Genomic DNA, 25,773 nt, shown 5'->3' with positions numbered 1-25,773 from the left:
CTAACGCTCCTATCCTGACTCCCATATTAAAACTCTTGGGCTTTCAGCATTGAAAAAATAGCAGATACAGCTAGGGAATCAAGGGTGTGATTCATTGAAGAGGTCTGTGTGGGGAGAAAACCCTTCAGCTTTACCAGTCCAATTTTTTTTTGGTTTTGGGGCCTTCTAGAGTTACTTCCCCAATCTGTTTTCCAATAAAAATGGCTTTGACATTGAATGTCAAAGGTAGGAATACAGCATCCCACATCTGGCTAGAAGTCCCTTAACTAATTAGGGGGCTGGAGCACATCTCCAGTGAGGGAGGGCTGGTAGAACTGCATTTGGTTAGCCTTTTGAAGAGAAGCATCTTCTTAAGAGAGAGATCTTGATTCCTTCAAGTACAAAATGCAAAGGTAGAGATTTCAGAACCACACTCTTCCTGGTGATGCTCTCTGACATCCACACAAGACAACAGACCTGAGTTACTACTCAGGAAATTCCAACTAGATATCTTGTAAGTCCCTCTTAACATAAGGGGTAGTCAAACACTGGAAGAGCTGTCCAGAGACTGCTTATAGACTGCTTACTGTAGAACATAACCAGCTATATCAGCTACATAACCAGCACCCGTTTCTTTGCCCCTCTACAATGGGCTCTCTGCAATTTCTGGATTTGCCTCAAATTGTGGTACTTGAAAGCAAGTTGGAAAATTTGGTGGTGGCATCTCCTGAAGGGAATGGGACAATAGTAACACACAACATCATTGCTAAAAATTTATGGAGCCCACCTGTATTTCTGTTTGTCATTCACTGTGCTGGAGATTAAGGTCTGGAAGGGGTCTGACAACTGAAAAAAGCTCTATGTACTGGGAGACCATGCTCTTTAGACTGCCAGATATATCCTTTTCTATCCACTAATGTCCTCTTCAATATAACATGGACCTTCTCGGGAAAAGACACTGATATCTGGAGTCTTCCTGTCTCTAATAGTATAAAAACATCCAAATTGACACACTTCAAAAGGTAGAGGAAAACCTGCTGAAAGTAAGAATTCTCATAATATCAGGAACTTCAAGCCCCAAGAAGATCACTATTCTTCCTCCAAAAAACCCATACACTGCAGCTGTTTCTAAGCCTAATTCCCAACTCTCTTAAGTTTATTAAAGATAACAGCCTATCATATAGCTTATTCATAGCTCTGAGTCCCTTCTAAACTCTAATAAGTGCCTTTTTCTGGCCAACAAACGTTAGATATGCAAAGTCCAGAATTTTATGGGTTGTCATAGCCGCAGTTCAAATCAGCAGAGAATCACTTGGCATAATTAGCTTTCACTTTAGCTTTCACTTTTTCACTTTTTCACTTTAGCTTTCACTTTTTTTTTTTTTTTTCATAATTAGCTTTCACTTTTTACAATACATTTCATCTATTGCATGTAAAATCCCACTTTGTTTTAGCTGTATTTCAAAACGTTACTGCCCAGGACTTGGCTCTGTAAACATCATTATTACTGCTGCTTTCCTGCTTTGGGCCTGAAACGTGTCAGAAGATTTATCTGTCTCATCAGCCCTTTCTGAACACCCAGGCAGGGAATCGAAACGGGGCGGCAGAACAGATGTGCCAGCATCTGCTGCAGCAAGCATTTATCTGGACAGCAGAACATGGAGCTGTAGATTCAAACTCCTAACCAGGAACAATGCCACACATTTGGACAGCCTTGATCTACAGCTGTGTGCAGGCTATTTTGGAATATTAATTAAAATTGAGTTGAAAATGTAATTTTTCAGTTTGAGATGGCTGTGAGAAATACACCTTCCTGTAGTTGTTTATGCCTTTCAGAAGCAGTAAAGGCAAAATACTACAAACAAGCTAAATTTAACATTGAGTTCATAAAATTAGAATTTCTTAGAAAGCACCAAGCTAAAATCCCACTCCATCCATTCTCTTCTTCACATTGAGATACATTTATATAGATATGTATAGTTAAAATATGCAAATTTTAATCACATACACATGCCTATAAATCAAGCGCACGAAGCGATAGGCAATGACTTTTAAAACACTTTTTTTTATTTTCCTGGCACCAAAATGAGATCTATGGGCACCATATCCATGCTGAGTTTCAGCTGTTCAAACTTCTGTTGCACATGGAAATTTCCTCCACCCCCAAACACATACTTGTATAGATTGATGAAATCCTGAGATGAAATACAAAACAAACTCATCATCTGCTTTTTTGATGCACAATACAGTTTCACCTGTATTCCTGCTCACCAAACCATGCCCTCCAGGAATGACTATCACATTCTCTTTGAAGAGCTGCCTCATTAAATAAAAAAGCAAACTTCCAGAGAAAAGACTTCTCCTGCTTTTTTGATTTCTCCTCTGAAGGCTCAGCATATATAACACTGAAACCTTGTTTAAATTCCATTTTCTTGTAAAAGGCTCCTGCTTGCTAGAGGGATTTGGCCCCTGCTTTGTGTGCTCTTGAATTTCCTAGGCTACTAAGCTTTAAAATAGTGACATTATAATAAGCTGGTTAACACAACTTAGGTTATTTTTAAAGAATTATTTAAGAGACATTGTTTGCTTCCATCTTTCGTCTGTACAGCTAGATTCCATCACTGCAAGACAGACTATATGAACTTTCAATCAGAAGTTGTATGAAAAATAGCATTAATAAAACCCTTAGAAACATTTTCACTGTAAAGCATATATGGAGGTATGTATGTTACAGTATAAAAACTGTCTAAACAAAGCATTTCTTCAAAACAGATGATTGATAATCCAAAGATTTCCATAAATATGAAAATATTGCCAGCACCTCTCTCTTCCTTTACTGAGTGAAAAACATATAGCATATGTTGTAAAGTTGCCCAACAATAAAGTGATGCTGAACTAAGCCCACTTTTCTTAATTTTCTTGGAAAAACATAAGCTCTGACAACAAGGAAGAGTTTTTATTAGCTTTCAGGTGAAGTGAGGAGTAACCCTGTGTTTGTTTGATGAAATCATGGAACAAAATGAGTATCACTGACTTGATATATTTTGCTGCTGTTTTAAAACACAATAAAAGGTAATAACTTTGATAAATTTGTGTCTTTTTCTCCCTACCCTCTCATGATCCTCTGTAGCTGTGGACACAGTTTAGATCTTTAAACTGGGATATTCATTATTTAGGGGAAGGGAGATGACAGGAAATTCATCTGCTTTGAATGTTGGAATTTTATGACATACAGTAGCACATTCAAATTTAACAAACAGCTGTGGCAGAAAGCACCCTGACATCCTGTTCCATCTCTAGGATCAAATGACCAGCAAGGAAGAAAAGTGATTTAATGGCCAAAAAAAGAGATGCATTACAAGTAAAAGCTTCTGGGTTTTACTGCCAGTTCTGTCACTGACTGACTTGGCAAGTCACTCAATAGGACTGTCCTTAGTTCACCTGCTTGTGAATTCCTGTAATAATACAGGACATACTAACACTGAAGAACCTCAGTGGACTGGTGTTAAATTTAATTAATTTATATGTGAAAAGCTACTTCTATTCTTAAAAGACAGATGAAAAAGTAAAAGGAAGGGACTGTTTCTTTTACTCATCCTTTGCTCATTTAGAGTGCACAATTGGCCATAGCTAAGGAGAAATCACATATTTATTACTGTCTATGTGGAAATTATGATGATTTAAATCCCCAGGTGCTTTAAAAATAAAAATGCCAGGGAAATACATAATTTTGCGCTGCAGTATGCCAAAGGCATGGTACAGGAATCTTTTAATTATTACACAAAAGAATTACAACAAAAGATATTCCAGTGCCACTTCTCCATTTTCACTGTGACCTTTTCCATTTTTAGTCCATAGTGACAGTCAGCTGGATCACAGGCTGGGTGTTAGCAGCTCAGAACTTCTTTCAAGTTAAAAGAAAAAAAATCTCAAGGAAGTATTTTAGAAGCCCTGATCACCTAGAGTGGTTTCTCAGGTTCAACTGAAACAACTCTAACAATCTATTTACTCATCCAGACCTCCTCACAAGCTTTTCAATTAATAGCTTTAAAATATACTCCATTTTTTTCTCTCCTTTTGTATGACAGGTAGGAAAGGAAAAAAACACAACACACCAACCTAGGACCCCACAAACCACAAACTCTCCTAACTAACCAAGATCACAGCTCACAGGCACACACATACCTGTTCACTCCCTTCATAATACCTCTTAACAGCAGATGCTATATAATATAAAGAATTGGAAAAAAAAAAAAAAAAGAAAAAAAAGAAAAAAAAATCAAAATAATAGTGTAAAGTGGCTCAACACCACCGGACATCCATGATTCAGCCATAACCATGAGGTGGTTATGAATTGACGGTCAGAAAATAAACACAATGCACTAAGTCTCAGTTTATCTAAGCCTGCTCTGAGCTGTCAGATTAGTCCTTCCACCACTACAGCAGCTGCATGAGGTAAGGCATGTGATGAGAAATATCTGTTTTCTCACTGAAAATCTTACACACCACACTTACCACTGAGCCTTTTCATATTCCCCTTACTACATCAGTCAGGTTTGATGACAGTGTAAAGACAAAACCATGTCCACCATTTCAGCTCTTCTAAATGTCTCTATTAGGATCACTACTTTTGGAAGCCTTCTTTTAAATTACATTTGGTGGTTGCTGAATTTAAAAACTGCCTTTTATTAATAGAATTTGAGAATGGTTTGGGTTGGAGGGAACCTTAAAGATCATCTAGTTCCAAACCCCCTGCATGGGCAGGGACACCAGGTTGCTCAAAGCCCCATCCAGCCTGGCCTTGAACACTTCCAGGGAGGGGGCAGCCACAACTTCCCAGTGCAACCTTTTACAGTGCCTCACTAGCCTCATGGTGAAGAATTTCTTCTTGATGCCTAACCTAAATCTATTCTTTCAAGGTTAAAGACATTCACTAGAGGTTCTTTCTTCATTCATCCCAAGTTTTGTGAGGTCCAGAAAAAATAACCAATCACAGCAGGAAATACAGAAGAAACACAGACAACCTAATAGTAAGCCAGAGAAGTATTATAGCAGTTCTGCCATTCATATCACTGTCAATTCAACTGAACAATGGATGGAACTTGGCTTGAGTGATCCATACCAAAATAGGGTTTCATAGACTCATAGAATGATTGCAAGGGGCCTCAAGAATCATCATGGTCCAGCCTTTCTAGGTAGGAACACAGTTTAGATGTGATGACCCAGCACCTTATCAAGCTGACTCTTGAAAGTGTCCAGTGCTGGGGAATCCATGACTTCCCCTGAGGAGATTATTCCAAAGTTCAACTGTTCTCATTGCGAAAATCTTCTTTTTTTTTTTTTTTTTTTTTTCCTGATGTTCAATCAGGAAGTCCCCATGCAACAAATAAGTAACTGAATGAAATATCTTCTCTGAGAAATGTTTTTCATCTTGCTGTTTACACACCCATCTTCTGGGTTAGCTTCTCTGCACAGAAACACTCACTGGGTAACAAAAGAGTCTGACAGGAGCAAGGGGAAGGGCTGGCAGTGTGTGCACAGAAGCTGCTTCCATAAAAACTGTTTGTTCAGGTGTTGGCAATTGAAGCAGGAGCTCCAATCGCGCTGCCGCAAGTGCTGGCAATACTGGCACAGGGGTGTTTGGAGGCTATCACAGCTCTGGAGGGAGCTGTTACAAGCTATCAGATCAGTAATTCTCATGTTAAAAAGGCCCTAAATATGTATTTACAAGATAGACGGATCTGTTTGGTTTACTGGTTAAATAAACCATGTGTTGAAAAGGCCTTAAATGCAAATTCACGGGGCAGGCAGGCAGGTCTCTCCTGGCCTAATGCAGCAGTGAGGGGCTTTTCAGAAAGTCACTAGAGACCACACTGTAGAGGCTCCTGAGGGCCTCAGCCCACAGTACTTACACGTTAAAGAAACTTGGATCAGATAAACAGCCTCACACAAACTGCTAACCTGAACAAAGTCACTCCTGTTCTAAGCAAAAAAATATCAGTAAAATCAATCACTTCAAAAGTGTTATGTCACAGGAATGGGAAATCTGAATTTGTGCCTGAAATACCTTCCTTCATCATGATGGGATAGGTACTAATGTAAAAGCAAACAAAAAATTTTAGAGGTTTTCTCTCTTTAAGGAGCTTTTTTACACAGTTGTGTGTAAAAAGATTTTTGTGAAAATAGCTGACAGCACCTGACCCAGAAATTCTCAGTCAATAGGAAACATTATCAAGTTCACTGGGTTTGGACCAGGCCAGTGGTAACCTTGAAGGACTATTCTACATTTACAGTTAACAGAGTTATGAGAGTAAATACTTATCAAAATATTTAAGTGAACAGATGTGCATAAACTAGCATTTACATTCAACATACACTCAAACAAATTTATTTCCTTATTCTGACTGAAAATCTGTCCCTTGGGTCTACAAAGTAGAGCATGAATTTAAGAATATCCATTTTTGCCCTGATGGATTAACCAACCTTCTGAGCACCATGAGTTGCTTCAGTTACTGATGATGGAGTAAAGCAACTTTGATACAAATCTCCTTTCCAGAAGTTTTACTCTCCAAAGGAGGAACAAACCCAGCAGAAGTGGTTTCCAATTTATGCTCTAGGCTTCACAGGGGCATCTGGTGGAAAAAATCTCACGTGGCTTTTTTCTCAAAAGACCATTCGCTTTCGTGGCTGCTGTTTCCTGCAGGACCTCTGATCCTTTCATTGTATGGACACAAAGGGCTTCATAAAAACTGACCACAGAAAGATTTCACCTGCACATGCCCTATGTGGTTGTCTGTTGATTTAGTGACAGGCCCTAACTTCCTGAGCAAAAAAGTAAAATAAAGAAGCTCAGTGGTCTCAAAGACCCTCAATAAAAAGCATCAGAGCATCTCACATAGGGTCAACTAAACACCTAGCAACTTCTCCCAGGTACTGGTTTCAATACTGCCCCAGTCTGTCATTTGCATGCATTAAAACTGGAGATATCAGCCACTGGCAGGCTGACACAACGGCTGCCATTCTGCCTGTTCACTCTGAAAATGCTAATCCTGGCATGGTGGGATGTTGTTGTAATTTTCCAGGCTCCTGTGAGCTATGATTTGTACTGAAGCAACCACTTATGCCTTTGCTGGAAAATAAGAACACAGCTGCAAAGTCTTTTAGGCAGTTAAGATGGTCTCCTTCACACAGCCACATCAACTAACACCCAATGTTCCTCCAAAAGAAGCCCTCAATTCTATACAGAAAACAGCCTAATCTTCCTCCTACACAGAACAGTAAGAACAGACCCACTGCTATTGCTTCCCAAGGAAGCTGATTTTTGCTGTTTGCAAGGAGCATTCAGCTAAAAATAAGAATATTTTCCCGCCTCAGATAAACAACATTTTAAAAGCTGTAATTATCCAAAGATATTGGCTCTCACAGCAGAAACTGACCACTTCCCATTCTGCTTTTGCTCAAAACTTGCATCAGTAAATAGATGGTACAAAGGTCTCTGCTCTTGGATACTGACTTGTTGACTAAATGACACCCCTGACTCATAACATCTTTTCTTCTGCCCCTCTTACTGCAAGTCAATCTCCTCAGAATATGAAGGACCAGATATCAATGATGGTTTTTTTTCTGTCCATCTTTGTCTTCATAACATTCTTTGGGTTTTTTAATCGTATTTTTCACTGTTCCACCATTTAAGTGACTTTGTCCCCTTAATTTCTGTATTACTGCCAGCATCTCAAACCAAGCAGAGGATGTTTCTGTCTCCTGGATGGTAGGTTCAGAAATGTTATTAAATAAGTGCATGTCCACTAGCTTATTTACTCCCCTCTAGCACCCAGTATCCTCTGTTCTTCTTACAAGGACAAGTTCAAGAGCCATGTTTAACACAGGTTTACTGGGGGTTTTGATGCTTTTAGTCCTTTCACCATGTTGGTACCAGAGTGTATACTCTAATACCACATGATGTGATTCCAGCAGCACAAGAGCCACTCACAGCCAGACTGAGTGGGTTTGTCTTGAACACCTCTGTCTCTCTTTCAGTGATCCTGACTGCATGTCCACCTGAGCATTTACAAATCAGTCAATTCCTCCTTTATTACAAAAGTCCTTGTGGGTATCTTGCTATGCCAGAACTGCAAAGTGTTTCCTCTCTTCCTGCCAACACTGACTGAGGCTGGCTCTGACCTCTGTCTGAATATCTACCAACAATTTGGATTCCTTTTAGGACAAGTTTTGCAGCAGCAACAAAAGAATGCTCAGGTTGGCTATCAACAGTCCCCCAGCATCATCATCTTCACAGCCATTTGTTTAAAATATGGTACTATATGGAGCCTAATGAGACTCCTAGGGAGTTCATCCTTCCAAGACAATTGGCTCACACTTCAGTTTAGTGCACCTTGACAATTTGAGAACAACCCACTAAGTTTTTCTAGTTACAAATGGTGTAGAAAAGTCTTGCAAGTGTCTAACCCTACCAAATTCATTGGCAAGTCCACATCCCCAGTGCTGGCTATCATATGTGACCCTCCTGTTTCTTATCATGGTAATTTGGGTACTCTAATGCCAGCATAAATCTGTAAGCAAATTCCAAGCTGTTCAAAGATTTCCAAGACATTCCCTTTCCTGGAAAACATTATTGTTTACAGCACCTCAGTTGCTAGTCATCTTAGTTCCTTTCTTCCTAATTTGGCAGAGTATTTTTCATTTGTGTTTCAGAACTGACTTCACTTCCAAACCATTTCTAGGAAATAACAAGGTGTTGCTCTACTAAGCTTTTTCTGCTCACTATCTGCTTTCAATTTCTTTCTAAAATCTCCAGGTTTGGCTTTGAATCCATTTATAAAAATTAAGTTTGCCATAAGCACCTGTGAGCTGCTTATCTGTATCCTTTTAGCACAGAGGGAATGCTAATGTGGGGTTTGGAAACAGTACCATATTCTTCACTCCAGGAAGGTTTTTATTGTGGTGTGTGATTAGCTAAGGTTCTCATCAGAAAGTTGTTACAAAGAAAAAAACCTGATAAAACCTGGTATCATTGACACAACTCTCGTCTGCAGAAAGCACAGTAATAAGAATAAAACTCTTTTCCCTGAACACAGGAGAAATCAAATGGTGGGAGACAGAGAATGCTCTGTGCATCTTCCACCCAACCTGGAGCCTGCAGGGCAGCATAAGGAAAGCGTCTGCTCCCTCTCTTCTTGCTGCTTTCACCCTTAGATGGTGGATGGGCAATGATGATGTTATAAGCTGGTTTTTTCTGAAGTCCTTGAGCATTTTTTTTGTTCCCTGGTTCCCACAGCACAGTAACTTGTGGAGCTCTGCTGGAAATTAGATCAGGCAGCTGGGCTAGGTTGAAAACAACCCTTCTAAAAACCCATTTTTAAAAAATATTGGATTACTTTTCACATCTGATTTAGAAAAAGTGGCATTGGTGTAACTGAGGGGCAGGAAAACATCAGGGCAAGGGTAGGACTGAGTGGACAGAGCAGGGTACAGCTAAGCCAGTACTGTTGTAGAAACCTTCACAGTCTCTGATCCACTCATTTTCCTGCTACTTCTCCCCTGGATTCACAACAGCAGCTGCTAAGAACCTTATAAGTCTGTCTTTTATGAGACCTTTTTTTTGGATGGAGAAATACATCTCTGGGGACATGCTCTCAGTTTTTTCCAGCTACCTAGATGCAGAGCAAGGAAGCTAAATAGCATCTTTTAAGGACCTGAAATAATAGATGATGCAACCAATGAGTACCTAAATCATAAATTACCATATGGGCTTAAATTATGGAAATATTTTTTATGTTTAGAGCTCTGCTAGTTAGAGGCCTTGAGATGTTCTTGTTTCTCCTTCAAAATATTCATGTTTAGAAGAAAGCATCTTCTCAAAGGAAGCTAGATGATTCCTTCCCCATTTGAATTTCACATGAAAAACTTTATTTCAGTCACCCAGTGAATTTGCCTTGGGCAATTGAATCACAACTGACAGAAAATTAATGACTATGATGGTGTGACTAGTAGATTACAGGCAACTGAGAACCTGCTTAAGCATTTCCCATTGTCACTATACTTATCCCACCTATTATTAGGGATTACTAATGGTCGTAAAGAATACTTCTTTCCATGAGGTAGACTCTTAAAAATTTTTAAATCTGTTAGTATTTAAATTTGCCACTGATATTCTAATTAAATGGTAAAATTATTTTTATCCACTTTAAAATATTTTTCTAGGTGTTTGCATTATAGATTTATTTAAATATTACCTGAAAAATAGTTTGTTACATTTAATGAAGAACTACTTTAAATAATCACGTTTAATAGATAAATTTAATACTATATTATGCAGAGGGAGTAAAAAGAGGACTTAAACTCCTGCGTTATGCTGTGAGATACCACACCAAAACCCAACTGGGAAGACATAATGATTTCCCTAATCCTTAGCAATGATTTTTTTTTTTGAGGAGTTCAAATAAAAGTTTGCTTGCTCTGATTGAGAACCACTAAGTACACGTTATTTGATTTTTCTGGTTCCTGGGGGAAGAAATTCCAATTCCCCAGCCTGATAGAAGAAAAGAACAATGGGCTGAATTTGCAATAGAATATTTTAGCTGCTAAAGACACAATAAAAATGAACACACTGCATATTTGCCAAAGCTTTTGCCATTCATTTCATTTCCAAATGTCAACCAGTTATATGAAACCTCTAAAGAGGTTTCTTAAGGTAGAGCAAACAGGAGGATAGGTTATTTTTAATCTTGAATTAAAGATATTTAATTATAGTCATTCCTATTTAAAATACAGTAAGTTGAACTTATGCAGAGACTCAGCACTGTTTAATAATACAAAGAATCATCTGCTTCTCATGCCTACCCCTACAAGTATTTTATTACTAATTAATAGCAGAAAATATGAAAAGCTAATGACTGGCCAACAAGAAGACTAGATATTGAAATTAAAATCTAATGAAGTGCACTGTCAATCACATGTTATCATTTTGGGAAGCCTCATATAATGATTTGCCAGTAACTCAGAAACACATCCACCCTTGTCACTGGAGAGTACAATGCATTAACAGCAAAGGGAGGTTCATGGTACAGAGCACAATTTCTAATAATTGCAATTCTTGCAATGTCAAATATCAAAGAGCAAGTACCAGAAATTACATTAATTTTCAAAGTCACAGTCTGATCTTACAAACACTCAAGTACGGACCCAAGTATCTGGAAGACTTACCCCATACACATGAGATACAAGGCCAATTAATTCTTAAAAGTAGGGGGGAAAGTAATTAAGTTTCCAGTTGCAATTTTTAATTTTGGAAAGCATTGCTAAAACTGCAAAAGCAAAGCACCCAGGGTACAGTCTCCACCGCACTGAGGGAACATCCTTAATAAACCTCTTGGACTTGTATGTAGCCACACACTGCAGAATTCTGCTTTCACATTTCATGTCTATAGCCTAACCCCAGTAAAGCCTGTGACATTACACAGGTATCAAAGAAATTAGTCTTTGGTGTAGATTTTTAGGAAGTATTCCCACTCTTATTTCTCCCAGAGGAGCTTTCTGTCAGCTGTGCAAATACCATATCTGTAAGAACAGAAAGAGAGGCTGCAGTGTGCCCGTGATCTTACCTCATACTCAAAGTCCTCTGCTCTCTCTGCATCAGCAGGCAGGCTGGAAAGATACTCATTACCTTCATAAAATTCCTGCTCCACTGGGTGAAGAGAATGGCAGCTATGAGGAACAAAGCAGTACAACAGTAGATAAGACAACAGTTTTTTTTAAATTAAAAAGTGATAAAAACATCCCACTCCTCTGTAGTTTTCTCATCTTCGGAATGCTAATCTGAATAGCCTGACAGCCTGGAAGGTTTTTTTACCAAGAAGTAACATAAGCTGTTTGCTTTTCAGAACTGATGCACTGTCTGAGTTCATTTTGCTGCGCTCATCTTTTGTCAGATTTACACAGGGTGATTTCTTAAAAAGCTCTCTTCTGGGCCAGACTACTTAATTGTGACAATTTGAGATTCCTTATGCTCATAAATGCACCTAACTCCATATTCACATGCTGTGTCACGACTAGGGGCAACTCACTAATTATCTGGTTATAAAATCTTGAACATTCACAATTTACAATCCACACCAGGCTCACAAATTGCTCAAGAACTTGCATAAAACAATTTGCATTATGCTCTTCTGTTAAAGTGATAACAGGGTGGCAAAGTGCATTTGAAAAACTGCACACTTAAAAAATGTCAGTAAACTGCACTGCTAAATGGGCTTGGAGCACAAAGAATGAGGTCTTTATAATGTTCATATCTTTAGGCACAGCCTCAGGCCCAAGGCCAGTTCCCACCAAGAAGCACTCAATGTGGATCTGTCCTAAAAGAGGTAGAAAACATTATTCCAGTGCTGAGGGCTTCACGAGAAGTTCAAACACAAAGTCGGAAAAATTTTAGTAACAACTCAAAATTATACATCTATCATGTTCCTAGCTGTGCAGCAGTAAGTGGTAGGCTCAATACAGCATTTGGCTGGCACATTCTCTCCAGGATAATCACCTACCCAGCTTACCTAGAACTTCTAAAAAAAGAGTCACAGCAAAGTCAAGAAACCATCCGTGTAGCCTGAATGGGATAGTGGTTATCCATGACACAGTTTACTTAAAGTATTTTTAAGACTTTTACGACAGAAGGCCACAAGCCTACCACTGCAATGCCTTCATCCCCCAGGTAAGCACCAGGAGAAGATAAGCCATACCTGTCTGAAAGCAGAAAAGGGCAGATATCAGGAACTGGTGGTGTGGAAGGCCTCAGTTTTGCCAGAGCCATAATGTGCTCGAAAGTGATGTCAGTCTGAGTGCTGGCATCCACCAGCCGAAAATCCTGAGAGCTGCCATGAGCTTTGCTAATTGGGGCTCGTCGTAAAACCTGAACTACAATTGGCTCCTTGGCATTACGAAAAGCTTCCACTGCCTCTTCATGAGTAGCCTTGGAGAGGTCCTTTCCATTGACCTAAAGAAAAGCAGAAAAATAACAAAAGATTACTCAAAAGAGAAAAGGCGACAGAGAAATATGGGTGTAAAATATAGGAGACTAAATTGTGTAGTACATCAAGCTTTGTGCTGACATTGACTGGACTTGTTTTGGCACCCATGCAAGAGAAAAGATAAGGCTGGGAGAAAGAATAAATTCTTTAATCACTTCTAGAAACTAGAAATGGCTTGAATTCTTCCACAGCTGTCCCAATGGAACCTGAACACAAAAAAAACCCCTACAGCATTTAAAAATGACATTTAAAATTACTTCTCTCATGCCAGTTAATTCACTTCATAAAATACAAATAATAAAAAAGGAGAGATGTCTTTAATTTTCAATTTCAACATTTTCTCTGCCATCCAACTGTTTCGCAGGGTTTCTGGCATGGCATTGCTATTAATGTGGATTTCAATAACATGTCGCTGAGGTCTAAGTAGCCAGTTTCCAATGTTTTGTCACTCATATGGCCACTATACAATCCTTAAGATCAACAATAGGAAGATTTGACTATCACAGTCAGGTGCTGCTCTTTTAACAAAAAATAAATCTGAATTAAACAAGCCAAAGAAATAATTTTCTACAAACAAATGAATATTAAACCAAAGAAAACAATGGTGTGCATGCAGCATAGCTTGGTGAAACTAAAATACTATGGCAAAGTTTCTCTCTTCTATGGGCAAAGCAGCAAATTCCTCCCAGTCTGGATGAGGTGTTCTGGTATTAATAAAGACAACTGTGAGGCTGGGTGATGTTAAATTCATACAAACTCTGCTGTTCAGGGCAAAGTTTCCAAGTATCAGTCCACTACAAAATGTGAGGGATAATTTGTCAGTGGCAATCAGTAGCTAAGCCCTTGGGCACAGGGGCTGTGCAATATCCTTACACAGAAAATACCATTCTGTGGTTCCAGAACAATGGGACTGCTGATGAGCCCTGCACAGGACACAGACGTTGTGAGCTACTGTGGAAATGAGATGATCCCCTGCCAGGGTAGAAAGGCAGAGTGTTTCTAGGAACAAATGTGAATATCTAAGGGTAACAAAGCCTGATTAACAGTTATATCCCTAAGAACATCTCTACACTGGCAAGAAATCAGGGTTCTACCCCAAGTTAACATCCAGATTACCTTTCCTGCACAGAGAGTGAAGTTGCAAAACTTCTGCTTAATGAATTAAACGCTAGACCCTTACCAGAAATGAGGCAGACCTCATAACTAACTTACTCAATGCCTGTCAGTGCTGACTGAAAACAACCTTGCTTTGCCACATCACTCCTTCATTCCAGAAATTCTAGGAAATTTCTTGTCAGGAAAGGAAAAACACGCAAGCAAGAACAACACCAGGAAACCCAAAGGAGCCCATCAGCAACTCTCAGCAACATTTTTAACCCTGCCAGGAGAGGATCTGCAATTATAAATTAAGGTAACACATGTAACCATAGTCCTATCTATCCATGTGGATGGCTATGATGCAGCTGGCCAGTGTGCATCAACTCAATGCATCTCCAGAATGCATGCTCAAGTATAAGGTAGAACCAGCTTACCTCTAACACAGCTTCCAAAGCAGCAGCACTTTTGTGGCCACTTTAGTCAAGAAGACATGCAAAATAACCACACTGTAGTGTAGCCACCAACACAAAGGTCAATTGGTCCTTCTAACTGGCCCTCATGCTCTAACTGGTCATGAGAAGGGTACAAATTACCTAAGGAGAATTCTAAACATAAAAATGCTCACAAGTCCCTGTGCTGACTGGCCCTCATGCTCTAACTGGTCATGAGAAGGGTACAAATTACCTAAGGAGACTTCTAAACATAAAAATGCTCACAAGTCCCTGTGCTGAATGTACAAGATCCCCAGAACTCCATCCCACTGTCGTCACCTAAGTTTAATGTAGATGTACAGTTTCTCTGATGACCAAGGCCAAAACCATTAAGGTTTTATGTTAAGATTTTATCATTTAAATTATCACCCATCAAATAACAATGCTGGGTTTTGTTAAACTAAGTTACAGGGGAAAATACGAGTGCTATATAAGAGAAAAGGCCAGAACAGCCAAAGAACAAGTTATGCTATAAGAAAATAAACTCCCTGACGGAGTGAGCTTCTGCAAACCCTCTCCCAGCAGCACAAGTTCTACTGCCAGGGTGTTGGGACTCAGACCAGTTTGACAGAGGCTATTACAGTTAAAGTTTCAAGACTGAGTCTCCCACATTCCTGCCTCCAAAACCCTTATAATACTTCTTAAGTTTCAGAAAACTATATAGTGCTTCTCCCAAAAGCAAATGCTAGGGTATAAGTAGCACATAGCACTGCATCAGTTTTTTTCCCCATTCAAGTATAAAACTCATGATCCTTCTGCATCCCAGCTGAACCACACAGTTTTGATACTAGCTGACCATTTTATCAGAGGTCCACATCAGCAAAGCAAAAAGATATTTGGATTGCATTAAAAATATTAGATTTTCTTTGAAAACAAGAAGCTCTGTTTATTCACATCAGTCAATACTTATCACTTAGTCTGAAGAAACAGACATAAATTCACAACAATGCCACTTGCACGGAAATTTTATTTAAAAAAACCCCACTATTTAAAATCAGATGAGTGTGAAAAATCACAAAAGATACACATTTTCATTTATCCTGGGAACCTAGGGCTGACCTCTATTTTCAACTAAATGCCTATTTAATTAAAGCCTTTAAAAACATTCCATCCTTTATGTCTGTTTCTTATGAAATACAAGCACTTTGGACACCCAATACTTGTTTAAATTGTCACTTGAAGTTCATCAATGCATTTTTCGATCTGCATAAAGGTCACCTAATTTATGAATGCCACCTCTCTCAGAAGAAAATCTATAGCTGAATTACTCTATGCTGGCACTTGGGGATGGGAAGAGAGAATTTATTTTAAAACCTAAAGCCAATATTACAGATGGGGTTGGAAGCTCTCTTCACATAGTTTCTTTAAGGTTTTCTGCCTTCTGCATTATCCCCCAACTTAATGCTCACATATAGTTACCCTGGGAGCCATAGACAGCTGAGCACTTATTTACAGCAAGACACTTACAGGTTCTTAGTGGATGATTAAATAAATTCCTTGCCTCCAAAAGGTTACTTTCAGTGGAGTCCAGGGTACTATTTTAAGTGGGTAGGGAAATCAGTCACTTTTAACAGTCAACATAAAGACATGGGAATACATTTGTTGTAGCAGATGGGCTAATTAATCCACAATCAAGTTGTGAATGTTAAGTAAAGAATATATCTTTTCTCATGTAAACCATCCTCCTGCCCTGTTTGATTAAGCTTTTGTTTAATGAACACTCTGTCCCTGCTTTTGGACACACTGCAAAGTCCGGGCCACTTGTCAACATCTCCCCCAGAGTGACTGGTGGCCGATGCCTGGATCCTGGCCACCCCCTTTGGATTCTTCCTCTAAATTCAGCCACATGCAAAACTTCCTCAGCATCAGAAAATAAACAAGCAAATGGGCTTTGTCTTTCAGGCACAAATCAACTGACATTGGCCACTTGCCACTGGCAGTGCCAGCACCACTGTGCTTAGGCTTATTCCCACTCACACAGAGGTGGACAAGAGAGAAAGAAGGAGGGACAGGACTAAATAACAAAACAGTAGCTACAAAAAAACCCCCACAACAACCTAGGAAAATGGTTGTTACATCATCTGTGTGCTTTGATTGCATTGAAAATAATAGTAATTAAAAATATATTAAAAAATCAGTCCTTGGATGAAGACTGCTTCCAGGATTTAAGTGCCCATGACTGAGAAATGAACGAGCCTTGTCTTCTAATGCTTTTCTGCTGTGGTCATTTCTTGTGATGCTAACCAGTATTTTTGAATAAAGAGGGTCAGAAAGGCCTACATGTTTCCTGTAGCCTTTTCCCATATTAAAAGGAAAAACAGGAAAAAGGGAAAAAAAGGAAAAAAAATGTGTAGTCAAGTGAATGCAACCATCACATGAGATGTATGTCACATTAGCAGCTCATGAAATAACCTCTTATTGTCAGCAAGTACCTGGCATATGCAAGATGAAATTTAAGATCAGCTCTGCTGAAGTAAAGTCCTTGGAGATCCTCCACTGAATCAGTAAGGGCAAAGGGAAGAGTAACCTGAGCGTTCTGCTAGAGTAGAGATGTTCAGACATCAGAATTTCCCAGAGAAATTACAAAGATGCTGTCTGACATGATGATGGAGTTCACACAGGGCTCACTGTTCTGGGAGATTTCCACATCCATGCAAAAAGCTGCCTGTGACCTGACAGGTGCTAAATCTGCTCTCATCACAGCAATCTCTTCACCTCCAATCCCTCACCCTAAATACATCCAGGGTACCACACCCTGGGTGCATCCTTGGATGGCAAGCCAGCACAAAGGATTGAATACTGTCCCTTAGTTTAATCAGTCCTTCTTTAGGACAGGAATCTGAGCCCTCCCTAACTGCAGTCCACAGAAAGAACAAAACCATACCACCTTCCTCCCAGTTTTACAGCTTTTGGCACATACAGACTCTGGGGCCACCAGATGTGAGGCTCACCAGGCAGGACAGAGGAGCACAGCACACATGAGCTAATAGTGACACACATGATGGAGAGGACACTGAAACTCTTCTGCTAACACAATTGTCACAGCTCCTCTGCAGAAATGGCATTCAACATGCTGACCTTTTAGGTTACAGTTCAGTACTAAGCTGCATTTCTTGAGCAAGTTAATCTGAAAGGTAGCAAATTCAGCCACTACCCAGTACCAGTATCTCAGTCAGGGTTCAGGCAAGTTCAGTAAAGGGACAACTTTTATTATGCTGGTTAATGACATTTCCTCTTCCTTAGCCAGATGAGTTAAGTAACACTTCTTCCCATTTGATCTTTTGGTGCCCTGACCTCCAATCTTGTCATCCCTCCTAGAAGCTACACAAGCTGCTGAACATGCAAGCTCTGGGTGCTTCCCCCAGGCTGAACCACAGGCTCCTGAAGAGAATTACATCTTCATTACATCTAGAGCTGAGGCTTGTGCTGTTTGATAATACATGTAGCTGGTTTGACAATGCTGAATGGATCAAGGCAATGTCCAGTACTGCAGGCTCCTGTGCATCTTCTTAAGTGTAACCAGCACTTCCATTTCCCAGTATTTAACACTAATCTACCATGGCTGAAAAGCCTACGACTGAGCCTTAACTTAAGCAAGACAAAATGAATGCTACAAAAAGTGGGAAAACATAGAAATATATCTACTTTTCCTCTGTAAACCTTCCCTCCGGAGAAAGACATTCCAGGGACCTCTTGGCAATTTTTATTATCTAAATAGCAGCTGTTAGAAAAAAACACCCTTCCCTCAATTGACATCAGGTTGGTGATTCATTCTGTTAGGAGTTGTCCGCCACATTCGGAGCATCTGTAGGCAGGCCTGACATCTGCAGCTCCTCTCTGTGAAGGACATGACACATCCTAAAAAAATGCCAGTAAAGAGCTGGACACTGCCTGGAAGTTTGGCTAACAAGTTAAGAAATTCAGAAGATTTTAAAACTGGATTGGAAAAAGTGCCCCAGTAGACACACAGGGAATGGAGAAAAATCTCTCATCACAACTGCAGTAAACTACAGCAAACTAACGAGCAAGATGAACTGATACAGAAGTTCTTGTCCCATTTTGATTCTCCAACAAATACAAACTCACCTTAATACCTTTTTCTCCATGATTTTACCTTCTCTACCCAATCATCTCTAACTAATCACTAGTACAAGAAGTTTCTCCCAAAACTTTGTGTGCAGAATTATGCTACAGATTTTGAAAGAAAAGTTCAGTCCATTATAAGCAAAAAAAAAAATTAAAAAAAAAAAAAAAATCACTAAAGACGTCTCCCTCCCAGCTCCCACTCCCCCTTTAGGAGAAGATTTTAAATCCCTAATGTATTTACTGCCAATTGTATTTAAAGTATTGAGCACAGACAAGTATGGTGTTTTAGATACATGCCTATAGCCTGTTTCCAGCTGGCTAGGTTAGGCACAACCATCATGTACCACAAATGCCTTTGAGCATTTTAATCTCCTCTAACAGTGGATGGAAAATTTCACCCTGGTAGACACCTGAGATTTCCATGCCTAAAGCCTCGTTGTAGATCCTGGCCTGCCCTTGAGTCATATTTCAGAGAAACAATTGGGTGCTACAGTTCACACCTCCAGGATAACTATGCCTGCTCCAACAAGTTTAAAAGCACTGCTGAATTAGCAGTTTTAATTTGTGGCCAAAACGCAACCTGAATTCCTGCACCTTTTAACATGAGTTAAGAGTAAAACACCCCCTCTATCTCCCCACTGTGTGTTAGAGAAACACACATCCCACAAAGATCCTTTCAAGTCCTTCAGTACTGATGTTCAACAACATCAGAATAGCTCAGAAATCTCAGCCTGGAAAGCCCAGCTGAGACAGCACAGCAGCAGCTCAGACAAGGCAATTCTCTTGCTTTTTGTTATCTGCAATTCTCTTGGTTTGTGAGTGAAATGAAAACACCAAAATTAATTTAAGAATCACTGCTTTAATTTCATAGGGAGCTGCCTGTAGACAAGTGCTGGTAGACATGCATTTGTTAGCTGTCACTATTCCCCTTTTCTGACTCCCCCTGTCTGCCTGGCAGACACATTGCTACTTGCTGTGTCCATCTTTCTTGCACCCACTTCCAGCTGGCATTCATCTCATTTTTCTCTCCTTTCCTTTGCTACCTCTGGTCTCTCTCCTCATTTTGGATGTTGCTCTATTCACTTCCTTTTTCTTTCAGTGCAGCCCCTTCTCTCTCCCTGGGGCCTCCTTTATCTCATGCCTCCTGATTCCAGCACCTTCCATCTTTCCTTTCCTGAACCATTCTCTGTGAAGAGCTCCAACTGAACCTGTCCCCTTCCCACAGGGTGGGGATGATAACACTTATCATCCTCCAATGGTGACAGCTGGACAGGCTGAACACTTGTGAGGTTTTGTCTTCACCAGCACCTCCTGGTACCAACACAAATGCTCAGCTAACCCAGATGGTGATATAATAAGGCTGGAGTCTATTTACTATGTAAATTGCTTTTAATATTGACAAACAGTTTTTGTGATGATATTAGGATTCTGCCTGAGGGCAATAAAGACTAAACTAGCTGGGGTATGCATAGAATATGTTTTTTCTTGATAGAATTAGACTATCATTTATAACATTAATCATAGAAAACTTTTTCTATTTATGGATAGGCCATTATATAAATCTCTCACAAGATCTACCACATACAGCAACCCACTGATGCTATAGAATAATACAATCAAAATGTGTAATCAGAAGAAATAAGTTTTATCTCTAAGCTCTGCATTGAATGCCGTATTTTCTTGTAAACTCCATGGTGTCTCTGTTCTACCACAAGCTCACTCCCCAGTTTCTTTCTCTTCAGGGTGTCATGGTTTAACCCCAGCCAACAGCCAAACACCACCCAGCCACTTGCTCCCTCCCTCCAAGGCAGGATGGGTGAAAGAATCAGCAGAGTACAGTGAGAAAAAGTGTGGGCTAAGATAAAGACAGCTTAACAGGTCAAGGAAAAGTTGAGTGCACAATCAAAGCAAACCAGGGAATTCATTCACTACTTCCCAACAGCAGCAAGGTGCTCAGCTGTCTCCATGAAAGCTGGGCTCTATCATGGGTAATGGTAGCTTGGGAAGACAAGCACCCCTTTCACAGCATTACATGCTGACCATAATGTCATATGGCATGGAATGTCCCTTCGGTCAGCTGGGGTCAGCTCTCCCAGCTGCATCCCCTCCCAGCTTCTTGTGCACCCCCACCCCATGCACTGGTGGGGTGCTGTGAGAAGCAGAAAAGGCCTGGACCCTGTGTAAGAACTGCTCAGCAACAATGAAAACACCTCTGCATCATCAGCACTGTTTTATGCTCAAATCAAAAACATAGTCCCATACCAGCTACTGTGAAGAAAATTGACTCCACAGCACAAAAGGTAGGCATTTTTCTCACGTTAGAGGCACTTCAAAAGGTAGCTGCCATTAAAGTTTTAGGAAATTAAATTAATGACATTCTTTAATCATCTTCAATTCCTAATGCATAATAGAAGAGACTGAATGGCAGATATGACTGTAAATAAAACTGTCACTTTACTCCTTCTGAGAGAATCATATTCTACATTTCACCAACAAAAAAACCACCTCTCTTTCACTTCTTAAAAAAAAACACCTCAGCCTTCCATGGACTCAGCCACGGCTGGCATCGCCACATGAATGTTCACTTATCACTGTCATAACAATTCATTCACGTATAGACACCTGAAATTCCTGGTCTCCTCCAAACTGAGTAGTTTAAAAAGATAGATGGCTGCCTTCTGGCTAATTGTGGGAGTTCTTTCATTACTATAAAAAGACTTTTTATATCTCAAGTGACTTTATAAGCAGTGAATAATGAGACTTAAAGTCTTTGGAAAGGAGTCCACTGATCAAATGCTAGGATAACTTATGGGCGCAATGACCTTTTCCTCAGCAAGATACTCCAAACTGCTGCTGTTGGCACATTATTAAAATTCCCCATTTTAGGCATTCAGTAAAGCGCAAGACAGATTTTATTTTTTATTTTTAAATCCAATTTAAGGTAGCACAGCAAGAGCCAGAGCTCTCCCAGGGCTGAGGACTAACTCCCATCTGCTCCAGCTGTGCTGGTGCCAGCACAGGGATCCTGCTTCCCCTGCACACTGTGATCCTGTCCCAGCAAGGGGACACATTTCTGCCAGGACCTCCACCAGCATATTGCCCTGGCTTTTCAAAGCTGCAGAGAAGAGCAGCCCATAGCATGTTGCCTCCAGCCTCTCCTGTAAGCAGAGTTTTGCCTCCACCACTGGGCATTCCATGTGCCAGTGTTTCATAGTGCAAAACAGCAGCTTTGTTACACCCAACATCAGAGCCCTGAGACTGGCCCCAACCCTGACTGAATCCCTGGTCACTGCAACACATTCAGCCCATCCTGATGTCCTGCTGGGGTGCTAATGACATGATGTGCTACGGCTAGAGTGCTCCCTAAAAGCATCTGACCTTGATTTTCTTTAATGGATATACAATAGACTTGCTCCACTTCAACATGTGTTTCTTATAGTGTTTTAATTGTCATCTTGAAGGGATAGAAAAGGCTTCTCCTCTCTTGAAATAAGACTGGGATATTCCCTTTCATTATTTTTCCATTATTCTTATGTTGACTCAACACTAATTTGACACAGTTGTTCTCCATCAATTTTCATGGCTTTGCTCCAGAAGCAGCATATTGGCAATTTTTGGGAGTGCATGATACTACTTGAGAAATTTCCTTCCAACTTTTTGAAGGACTAAACATTTTAAAAAATACTTTTCTGAACATTTTAAAAATGCTTTTCAAAAGCTGACACATATTTACAGTGTCTCAGCCATTGGGACTGACAGAGCTATAGGTTACTAAGAAGCTTAACAGCATCTTGTCACTGGGACATGGAATACAGCAACTTCCTTGATCTCTTTTTTCAAAGCAGAAAAAGTGAATTAAGAGGAGCCATTCATTTGATAAAACCAAGCAAGCAATGGGGCTTACATGCCATTGAGAAGTCCATCAGAGTCTTTTCTACCAGGAAGTTCCCAGTAGCTCTTAGGAAAGTTTAGCAATATTTTTCATTTGAACATGAAGAGAGCAGGTAATAGTAACTTGTACACATTTAGTTGCACATAATGAACACAAAGTAATCTACATGTAGATGCACAGAAAAGAGACCTATGAAACATACTTGTGTCTGTTTCTTCCCTTTTGCTTCTCTCCTATTTCAGTCTTTCTTTGAAGACTATATGTATGATTATTTTTCTACTGAGTGCTGGCTTACTGGACTGACACAGAAATATTTTAAGTTATTCGGTAAATTGCCTCGTCCCTTCTCAGCAGGAAAAATGGGAAGACATAAAAATATTAGGACCAGCTTAATTCTATTTATAAAGCACCATTCCTGTGTACAAATCTTCACTAGTAAGAGCTGCAGCTCCTTCCTAGCTGAATATCAATTACAGCTGCTATTTCTGTCCCAGTGTTTCTATGTCTGTTCTTCCTTCTGGAGTGTCTCTCTCCTTTTTTCCATATCTCTGCCTTGCCTCACTACTTCCTTCCTCTGCTGTATTCCATTTGCCTCTTTGGCTTCCCTCCTTCACGTTCCTCTTGCTCCTTTCCCTTCCTTTATCTTGAGTTAGGTCTCTGCAGCATCTGCATAGGCCACCACCCCTGTACAGCTTTAGAACTTAACACCTGCACAGGAAACCTTCCCCTGCAAGTCTACTTGTGAATTATTGGGGAAGTTCACACAATGCTTATCAGTTTCCACTTGCCAGGAAGTTCTGGGTGTATGGCAAAACTGTCTCAGAGCTGCTCTTCCAGCTCTTCAAGGCACAGGAAAGATGTGGACTAAATAGAAAAGCTAAGGACTAAATAGCTGAAAAATAGGGAGGTTACATGTTGCTTGAAGACAATGCTGTGAAGTCTAATGACCACTGCATGAATCAGATTTGTACCACTGCTCTGCAATACTTCATGTATCACTGAAACCCAAGCATATTTTGAAGAATATCTGTGTTAACAGTTCAGAGAAATACCCATCCTTTGGATGCACCTGGGCAGCTCTTGCTGCTTTCAGCTGCCGTGCACTGACATCAGATGGTGCAGTTTAGCATACAGAGCAGAAAAGACCTTTTAACATCAGGAACAGAGTAATTCTTCCTGTTCTGAGCAACAGAGTCATCCTTTAATATGTAATGAGATGATTTGACAGTCTTTTTGATTATCTTGTAAAAGCAGCATGAACACTTTAATTAAAACACTGATCCTGCAGTCCACACTTTACACCTCCCATACTTATCTATTAAAGAAAAATCCCTCGGCACAAGGACTGTGTCTTTTTGGTTTTACAGAATCAAGCACCACTGAGCCCCAAAGCAAGTACAGCCTTCTAGATATTGCTGCAGTAAAAAGCAATGATTACACATCCGTGCTGAGAATTTTGACAACAAATTATAAGTGAACATGAATTCAAATAGACACACTCGAAAATAAAGTTTATGGCCTAGATAATGAAAATACGTTAACCATGGCACACTGTGGGATATCAAGCCAAGGGTGAAGTCATTGTTTTGTCTCAGGAATCAAGTCCTTTTAAAAATGTGCTTTTCTTCTTTTAATTCCTTTGACATTTCATAAAAGAAAAATGTATCAGTGAAAAAAGAAATAAGGCATCTTATTTTTTACATTAAATATTAAAAGAGAAGTGTCAAATGAACGTAAGTTACTGTTGGCTATGTACAAATTATATGCAAAGGATTATTTTAGAAAGAGAGATACAAGTTCTATATGTGCTTATAAAAGAATGATTGAGGAACAGCTGAGTACCTAGAAATATTTTTAATAAGATTTATAAAAATATGCCTTAAGAAACATCATACCGTTTGTAAAAACTAGAGTCCTAAAAAACTGAAGTCATTTCAACAAAATGAACAACACTGAAAGGTAACACTTTTTAATGGAACTTCTTATTTAAACCTCAGACAGATTTTAAGATCTCATTTGCCATCTTATCACGACACTGCCTTGAAGTGTTTATTTACACTAACTTCTGCAGTCTTGTTCAGTGTGAAGCAAGAAACTGTGGCAATACATAAAATTTCTGTGCCGGGTATAAGTACAGATTGTGCACAGAGCAGCCCTGCAGAAAGTGCTGGCCAGGGGCAGGTTCAGTAGGAGCTGTGAGCCCTGGGAGCCAGGAGGGCAAACAGGATCCTGGGGGCATCAAACACAGATAACCAACTGCTCATACAGGTGGTTATCCTGCTGTATGCAGTGCTGGGGTGGCCTCACCTGGAATACTATGTGCAGTTCTGGGCCCCACCATTTCAGAAAGATGTGGAGGTCCTTGAATGTGTACAGAGGAGGGCAACAAAGCTGGAAAGTCAGTTTTTTGAGGAGTGACTAAGGAATTTCGGTTTGTCTAGCTTGGAGAAAAGGAGGCTCAGGGGTGACCTCATTTGCTCTCTACAGCTTCATGTGGAGGGGAAGGGCAGAAGGAGGTGCTGAGCTCTTCTCTCTGGTATCAAATGATAGGATGTATGGGAGTGGTTCAAAGCTGCACCAGGGGAGGTTCAGATTGGACACTAGGAAACATTTCTTTACTGAGAAGGTGGTCAAACACTTGAATGGGTTTGCTGAAGAGATAGATGGTGGATGCTCCAAGCCTGGCAGTACTTAAGGGACATTTGGACAATGCCATTGGTAGCATACTTTTATGTTGGTCAGCCCTGAAGTAGCCAAGCAGTTGGACTAGATAATCATTCCAATTTTAAATATTCTATTCTATTCTGTTCTATTCTTATTCTATTTTATTCTATTCCATTAAAAAGTATTCTATACTCACAGAAACCAAAATATGATGTTAGAACATCAGGGCTTGTAAAATTGTTATTAGCCCTTTAAATAGGTAGTAGACAAGGAGAAGCAGCACAGGCTTGCAACAGGATGGATGTATTGTAGCAAAGTACAAATTTCCACCCTGTCCTAAATCTAGGTATTCTTACAGCTCAGATGTACCTAGATTCAAGGTTTTCTTCTCGGCTCACTTGTTGAAAAGGTTATGTGTGAGAAAGGCTTAGCTGCAGAAAAGGCTTCCCCCTTAAATTTAAGATCAGATAGGTTCCTATTTCAAAGTCCACATCATGTAGGACCTGAGAATAGCTTTCACATTACT

At 39.9% G+C, this 25,773-nt stretch overlaps 1 protein-coding gene across 1 annotated transcript in view; it reads right to left on the bottom strand.

Annotated features, from left to right (window-relative positions):
* The window catches only part of PDZRN4 (PDZ domain containing ring finger 4), a 239,969-nt gene that overhangs the window by 31,483 nt on the left and 182,713 nt on the right, over nt 1–25,773 (bottom strand). The window contains 2 exon segments of the mRNA XM_030459211.1: nt 11,601–11,703; nt 12,729–12,982. Of these exon segments, the coding sequence (XP_030315071.1) occupies nt 11,601–11,703; nt 12,729–12,982 (357 nt within the window).

The sequence above is a fragment of the Calypte anna genome, chromosome 1 (genome assembly GCF_003957555.1).
Source record: "Calypte anna isolate BGI_N300 chromosome 1, bCalAnn1_v1.p, whole genome shotgun sequence".
Lineage (NCBI taxonomy): Eukaryota > Metazoa > Chordata > Aves > Apodiformes > Trochilidae > Calypte > Calypte anna.
Note: the sequence above shows the minus strand (reverse complement) of the source record. Positions and strands in the feature narration are given on the sequence as shown.